This window comes from Cariama cristata, unplaced genomic scaffold (genome assembly GCF_000690535.1).
Source record: "Cariama cristata isolate BGI_N322 unplaced genomic scaffold, ASM69053v1 scaffold31486, whole genome shotgun sequence".
NCBI classification, from domain to species: domain Eukaryota; kingdom Metazoa; phylum Chordata; class Aves; order Cariamiformes; family Cariamidae; genus Cariama; species Cariama cristata.
In genome coordinates, this window is record NW_009624349.1 from 13,156 (window position 1) to 21,028 (window position 7,873).

General features: G+C 45.5%; 1 protein-coding gene across 1 annotated transcript in view; it reads left to right on the forward strand.

Moving 5' to 3' along the window:
• Nucleotides 1–7,516, forward strand: part of ADAMTS13 (ADAM metallopeptidase with thrombospondin type 1 motif, 13) — a 20,302-nt gene extending 12,786 nt beyond the window's left edge. The window contains 10 exon segments of the mRNA XM_009703149.1: nucleotides 718–847; nucleotides 1,512–1,701; nucleotides 2,422–2,539; nucleotides 2,892–3,021; nucleotides 4,395–4,599; nucleotides 5,089–5,398; nucleotides 5,762–5,908; nucleotides 6,380–6,556; nucleotides 6,901–7,082; nucleotides 7,358–7,516. Coding sequence (XP_009701451.1) covers nucleotides 718–847; nucleotides 1,512–1,701; nucleotides 2,422–2,539; nucleotides 2,892–3,021; nucleotides 4,395–4,599; nucleotides 5,089–5,398; nucleotides 5,762–5,908; nucleotides 6,380–6,556; nucleotides 6,901–7,082; nucleotides 7,358–7,516 — 1,748 coding nt within the window.
• The last annotated feature ends 357 nt before the right edge of the window (nucleotides 7,517–7,873 follow it).

Consider the following 7,873-nt stretch of genomic DNA (forward strand, 5'->3'; position numbering starts at 1 on the left):
CAGTAATGCCTGCCTGTCTTTGTGGGTAGCTCATTCACTGCAAAGGAAACTCTTTACACCTTTGCTTGTAACTTTTTTGAGTTTAGTTTTTTACCTGCTTTACCTGTTAGGTTCAGTATTGTTAAAAATCTTGTTTATAGCTGTAGTTTATGAATATTTAATTTCTTGCATGCCACAGGCACTGTAAGTCTGCAGTTTCTCTCCCAGTACCTCTAGTCTAGTTTTGGATATTGATGATCACTTTGAGGACATTGGCACGGTGTTGTCTGGGTACAAAGGCTGGAAGATGATGTTACACAATTAGTTCTACAGAACATCATTTAAAAATGGCTGACTGCTAGACTTTATTTTCAGCAGCCTGTCCCTCATCAGTTAGACATCAAGATCATTAGAAGTAGTTTGGACCAAATTATAATTGATATCCTTGTTCTTGCAAATGGCCAGTTTAGAGCAATCTTTCCATTTTGGCAGTGGATTATCCATCAAACTTCTCATCTTCTGGGGTTTTCATCTTGGAAAGTCACTTTAAAATTCTTGAAGAAAAGTTATATCAGAAAGAAGGGGTTTGTGTGTTTATAGAAAGTCTGCGTTCCCAAATATGCCATTTTCCTACACAGATGATTTGAGTAAAGCAAAATTACTGCATCTTACTAGCATAATAGAGGTGAACTGTTCACTTTGTTTATAACTTCCTTTCCTTTTCCTTTTGTATCCCAGGGATGCGACCAGTGGATCATGTGTGCTTTGACCAGACAAAGAATGAAACAACAGAGGATCGGTGGTGTCTGGAGCTCCCACAGCCCCTTTCGGAGCACAAGCCTTGTGCCATGGAGCCATGCCTATACAGGTTGGTGTTCCTGGAAGCTCAGCTGAATTCTTGCTTTGCTTGTCCTTTCTCTGCTAGCTATCCTAGTCTCTGCAGTCTCATTTGCATTGTGCAAGGTGAAAAAAAAGAAGAGATATGAAGTAGTTTCTTCCTAATTATAATGGCATAGTGGATCCCAAACCATGTTCTGTCTTTCCTGGTCTCATGAGGTAATTGAGATGTCAGCTGAATGAACGGGAGATAGTCCTTCCAATATTTTATAGTAGTCTGCTAAATGAAAATACTTTGAGACCATGGCCGGAAGAGGATGTCTGCTCACATCCTTTCCAAGATTGTGCCAACAAAGATTTGATCTTGCTCTGGAGGAGACCCTTGTGTTAATTAGACTGGAATGAGGACCAAGAGCCAAGTCTGCCCAGACATTGATCTCATAGACATTTTAGTGTTTGATAAAAAGTGATTACACTGAACTATAGCTCTTTAGCTTAGGTGCTTTTAGTCCTAGAGAGCTGTCAGTGCAAGGATTTAAATTTCCCGCAGTTGTCCTCTCAATCACATCCAGACAAGGCTCTTGAAATAGAGAAGCTGAATACTCTGTATGACTGATTTCTGTAATCAGTGATGTGAGTAATAAACCTCCATGATCCAGATGAGAAATAGGGTGATACAATTACTTCCCATTTAGGTGGAAGATATCTCAGAGAGATGAGTGCTCTGCTGTCTGTGGAACTGGAGTGGCCCAGCAGAATCTGACCTGTGTTCAGTTTCGTGACGGATTGGAGACTGTTGTGGATGACAACTTGTGCCCAGCAGAAGAAAAACCCCTCTCCATTGTGCCATGTGTGGTTAATGTCTGCCCTTTAGGCTGGGACAAAGTGAGTTTACTGGCTTGGCTTATTTCAGGAGTCTCACTGGGAGCTTCGCACTTGTGATCCACAGGTGGCTACCAGTTAAGAACCACCACCTTACTACTGGAGTCTGGGAGGGTGGTTTACACCAACAATATCTGCCAAGTTAAAGGCTCATCCTGTCACTTTAGACAGCTCTGTCGTCCATCTTAATTTATGCTGCTGGATTCATCAGTTCATAGTGGTGGTTTGTTTAGGGCAGCTGTTGACTATGTTCCTTCTTCATTTCTCCTCACAGAGTCCATCAAAACCAGAAACAGAAATAACCCCTGGTCCACTAGGAAATACCTCAGTGGCAAACAGAGAGGTTCTGACATGGTAGGCAGGATTGCTAGCAGGGAAGAGGTCTTCTCAGCACAGGATCACCGGTCCAAATCTGTACTGGGGAGCCACTGCCAGGTTTACATTTACAGATGGGGAAGATGCTGCTTTAGGCATCTCCAGTCTCAGGTATCTCTCTTCAGGTAGTGTGAATTAGGAGGGGTCTTGGCTGTTGGATGTCCTTAGCTATTCCTGAATCTTACATGTTCTGCAAAAGTGGAGAAAGTGCTTAAATGTGCCTCTTTCTTCAGTGACAGCAAATATGTTGTTGGCTTGATCTGGAGGTATCCCCCAGCTTCATTAGATCTGGGCTAGTGTGGAAGGCAGGTGCCAATGTCAGTCTTGGTCTTTTTGCTCTGTTCTGAGGAGGAAGATGCACACTTACTTCGGACTTTGGAGTCACTTGGTCATATCCAACTGGAAAATCGGACCGTGTATGTCTGGAGCCCTCTAGCTGGAGAGTGTTCAGTCTCTTGTGGTAGAGGTGAGATTTTTCAGTGCTGCAGGGAAATGTTACTTGGCTGTAGACTTGAGCTCAGTGCGTAGGAACCTCAGGGACCTGGTCTTTCCCCCTCTAAAATTCTAAGTGCATGTGTAGCTGAGGTCACAATTTTTTGGGATCTGGAAGAGGCAAGGGGGCCTCGCTGAGACAGGGAATATTTTAGAGGGCTGGCTGGCTGCTGCTGTGCTTCAGAGTTGTGGGGGAAGAGCGCAATAAGTGTGCCTGGGGCTTGGGCAGAGTTTGCTTGTTTTGTACACAGAGATGCCACTGACACTGCTTGGCTTATTGTCACCCTTGCATGCGTGCCATGCAGTAAGATCACTTCCCTATCTAGGTAAGACTCAGCTACAGTACGTATGTGTGGCTTTTGACACCAAAGAAGAAACCCAAGAAGAAAACTGTCATCCAGTGCCAAAGCCAGAGAGCAGGATGGAAGTCTGCGATCTTAGTCCCTGCCCACCAAGGTAAAGTGGTTATCAGGAGACAATGAGCCACTGAGAGATCTTTCCTTCCTCTGTCTCCAGGGACATGGTAAAGTAAGGGTCAGGCTACTCTGAGGATGTTATCTTCCTCTCCCGTGCTTTGAAAGCACAGCCAGCTGCAAAAACAGTAGCACTGATCCATACTCAGCAAACTAACTGAAAGTCTTTCCTGGGCTGGTATGTTCTCAGGCAGAACTGAGTGAAGTCGTTGGAGTTTGAGTCCAGGGAAAAACTGAAAACCTCTTGAACCCTTATTATCCTGGGGAAGTAGGAACAAATCCACAACTGCAAAAGGTGGTGACACATTTGCCAGCTGTAAGGTTTCCACATAGCATCAAGGAATAGCTAGAATTAAATGGTCTAAGAATCTAGAATAGCTGCTCTGAGAAATGAAGGAAATTGATTGCACTTTCTTGGGATTTATGGTATTGCAGACTGCACTCAGTGGGCTGACTGCTGATCTCTCAAACATGAGCCAGTGTGTATGTGTGCATTAACAGAATTCCACTTGTACTTCCATAGACTGGTTGGATTTAAAATCCGGTGAAGACGGGTGATAGCTGGAGGTACTCACAGATCGCTGCGTTATTCTTAAGTGACATTACAAAATGGGCTTATGCAGTATAAGCTGTGGAGGAGGTGTGATGCACAAAGTCCTCTACTGTGCAAGGGAGACCGGGGAGAAGGCAGAAGAGGTTGTGGCAGACACTAACTGTAACGGTTTGCCTTGCCCAGAGGAGCAGGAGCCGTGTAATGTAGAGCTGTGCCCTCCGAGGTCAATAAGGCCACATGGGCCACAAGAGCACGCACTGGGGAAGAGCATTATGGTGTGATCTAGGATGTGGCTCAGGGTTGATAAATGGGGCAGAGCTTGCCCTGCCCTATTTGCTGTAGGACTGGAAAGCCACTGGCATCTGAACTTTTTTTACGTGCTACAGGACACCACCTCCAGGATGAAATACCCTGGGTTGATTTCTGATCTGACTGTTCAGAGTGGTATGCGTTTTGTAGGGAGATAAGATTGCTTTTGTGGTTAAGCCTGTGTATGTCACCCTGGGGAAGACTGTAATGGACACAGAGTAAGACTCAATGTGCGTTTGAAGTCTGTGGGCTTCTTGCAAAATGTGAGTGCCTTCTGTTTGGGTCCAACTCCAAATCTGCTCCACACTGCCCAGCCTTGTTTCAAAGGCTGCCTTCTAAGGCTTCGTAAGAAGCAAAGTGTGTGAGGTGGAGGAGTGAAGAAAGCTGATGAGAAGCAGAAGGGGGACGGATGTGGGAGTTACAGTACAGTTTCTACAGTGAGAGTGAGCAGAGGATGGGGATTCATCACTAACTTGATTTTTCTCCTCTGTCAGATGGAAGGTAACCCCAGCTGGCCCCTGTTCCTCCAGCTGTGGGCTCGGCTTAGCTGTTCAGCTGGTCACCTGTGTGCAGATTCACCAAGGCAAGGAGATTTTGCTGGAGGAACGTTTGTGTCCTGTGGCAGAGAAGCCCCTTACCAGCGTCCCCTGTGTCATCCGAATGTGCTCTTATGAATGGAGCTTCAGCGAGTGGTCAGAGGTATTTGCTCCTGTTCAGATGCAGCGCTTGGTGTCTAGTGCAGCAGTTTTATAGCCGTTCACTTCCCTAAAGCATACAGGGGAGAAATACCACTTCTGCCTTGTATATTTACTTCCCACAGAAATGCTGAAGTGTTTCGAGGGATGTTTTCCATCCTTTCCGCTGCCCTGTGTTTAGCAGCCATAGGTCTGCTTCCCACCTTCCTCAGCTAAGGTTTTGGCTGCAGTTCAAAAATGGCCCTTGGCATGTTTTCTTCTGGAATGCAGATCTTTTCAGATTTTTTAGGAAGTGGTTCTGCAATTCAGAGGTATAGTTTGGAAGATGCATCTAATAGGTGATGAAACTAGAGCACTGAAAGGGCAAGTGATAGGACAGCATCAGTGAACAAAAGATCAGTGCCCTAGATCATGCCTGAGCCAATAAATGTATTTATTTCTAAATATCAACTAAAACACATGTATAAAGGCCTATGGGTTTCTTCCTCTGCAGTGTTCAACTTCGTGTGGGAATGGCATTCAGACACGGCGGGATTTCTGCCTCAACCTGCTAACCCATAAGCATGTGAACCCCGTCTTCTGCAGGCGCTTCCCCAAGGCCATTGTGGTACGTGGCTGCTCCGCAGGGCCCTGTCCTGAGCAGGCAGTGGGGACCGGGTCCCTTGGAGCACAACTGCAGACAGTGACACCAGCCATGCATCTGACGACAGCCACAACTGCCAAAGAAGCGAGATACAAGGACCTGGATCTTCCTCAATCTGCTGTGCCGGCTCTGCCTCAGGAACAGACAAAGACCAGTGGAGGTGAGGAGGACACTACCAAAAGGTAGAGATGGGCACCTACTGCTTGCACCTGGGTTGTGGTGACACTACTGCCACACGGGGACAGGAGCGTGGGAGGGAATACTGGTTAGGAGGGACAACCTGTTATTCCTTCCAGCATGCCGTGAGCTGGCATGTTATCTGAGCTAGGAACAACGACTCCCTTCCCTGGGCTTCCCAAAGCTCTTCTGACTTGGGACTCCTTGGGACAACAGCTGACTCTTCCTGTGCTTTACGCAGAGGGTGTGCACTTGGCTGTTCATTGTGCCACGAAGGGAATGGGGGCTGGTTTTCAGCAGCTGTAGTTCCTTCTGGATGTGTTTCTCACTTGTCTCTGCTGTACAGGTGTGTGTGGAAATCTCTTTCTTAATGCCACCGGGGTCATCAATATGATGGGTGTAGAGAGCAGTGACTGCACTGTGGCCATCGGACGTCCTCTCAGGGAGGAGATAACAGTCAGCATCCTGGAGAGCTCCCTCAACTGCAGTGCAGGTACTGCCCAGGGCGTGTTGGGGACTCGCCTGGCCCTTCCAGAGATCTGCACATCTTTTGCCCATGTGCTTTTGATGCCCTGAAAGGTTCTTGTTGCTGTGGAGCCTGTGTAATCTCTGAAACCTTTTTACAAGTTTTTCTGTCCCACCAGGTCATTGCCAGATGGGACTAAATGAAGATGATGCCTTTCCTGCCCCTACATAGTTGTTTCTTATCTGTTTTGTTGATAGATATGAGATGAAAGAAATTTATGGGATTAAAGAAGCTGCTTGCTTTGGCCTGTTATAAACTCTCTGTAATATACCCTCTTGCTGGAATCAGTATAGTTAGATTAGTTACCTGGACTGTTTTCATGACAGATTTTGATAAGATAGGGACAAGATGCAGAAATTACTTGATTCCAGACTTATATAAGATAGGTTGTGGCTTTTTACTTAAGTTGTTTCTAGTCCCTGTGCTCATCCATTCCAGGTGAGGTAGTGCTGTTTTCTGGGCGAATGATGTGGCGGACAGGCTGCAGGAAGCTCCCTTTGTCACTGATAAATTCCAGAACGAATACACTGATTGTGAAACAGCGTGTTTTGCTGCCAGGAAATGGTGTCATTCTTCAGTACAACAGCAGAACTGCAACTAAAAAATATTACCAAGGTACCTTACTGAAAGCTTTGCTATTGCCTTAGATTAAGGCACCTATGACAAGGCCCACAGAGTTCCACAGGTCATGATTGTCTGTGGAAGTCTATGGAATCCTTGCTTCATTTTTAGTAGCTAATAAGCCCCTTCTTGAGAAGTGTTGGAATTGATATTACTTGTGAACTACCCCTCCGTTTTAAAGGCAAGACCCTGCAGGTGTTTGCTGATGCTTGGAGGTTCTCAGATGAAAATCCTTAGAGAAACTTTTCTGCCTGTGTTTAATTTAAATGATTTTTTTCTTGGAGATGCTGGACACTTCTCTAAATAATTTTCTTTTCTGCTCCCTTTCCTCTTCTCAGACTGTGACAAGCAGCTGTTTGGTCCCCAAGGTGAAATAGTGAATCCTGTGCAATTGCCTGATCAAAGGCAAGTAGTGTGTCGGACCTTCATCAACGTGGCTCCTCGGTATCGCATAGCTATCCGCGCCCTATATATTGACCTGGGCAATGATGGCAACCGAACACATTTTAATTACATCCTGGTGAGTCAGAAACCTAAAGGGGATGATTTGGATGGGAACAGACCCATCTCCTCATTAGAGATTTCCATCCAGATGCAAAGTACAATCACAAATCCTAGAGGGTCAGACTCTGATTTCTGTTATGTAAATATAGATGTGAGTGAGCACTGCTGTATTTCTTCTAACCTTCGTATAGGGCAGCTTTTCCCTCCGAGAGACCAATTTGCAAGTCCCCAGTATTTTGTGGGTACTTCACTTGTAGGGTGCTGTGATAAAATGGCTTTGTCTTTATGCAGGTCCGTGATGTAAGCACCATGAAGACGATGGTGTTCCATGGGAAACAACAATTCTTCTGGCAATCAACAGGAAGCCAAGCTGAAATTGAATTTCATGACAATGTTAAGGATCACCAAACCAGTTTCTGGGCTGAATATCACACTATTGAGCCCAAATAAAAGGCACCAGGGCCGCTGCACCGAGAAAGGCCGTGGTCACTGGTGCCTGCTCACTGCTCGAGGTCTCACAACTCATTTAATCTTTTTGCAACTGCTTCCCCATCTATTGAGTAAGAACAGTAGTATCCATTGACTCCTTTGGGATCTCAGTTTATATTTATGAAGGTTAGGCAAAAGACATGTAACTACCAAATATTTAGCAAATAGTCCTCATATGGATTTTCTGTCTGTATTGATTGGTATTAGTGCAGTTTACATGTCTGCAGTTAGTGACTTGGACACGAAAGTCTCAGGGTCGTACTGTGATATGCTGTGACCTTTTAGGATAGTCATTTAATTTCTCTGTGACTCAGTGTC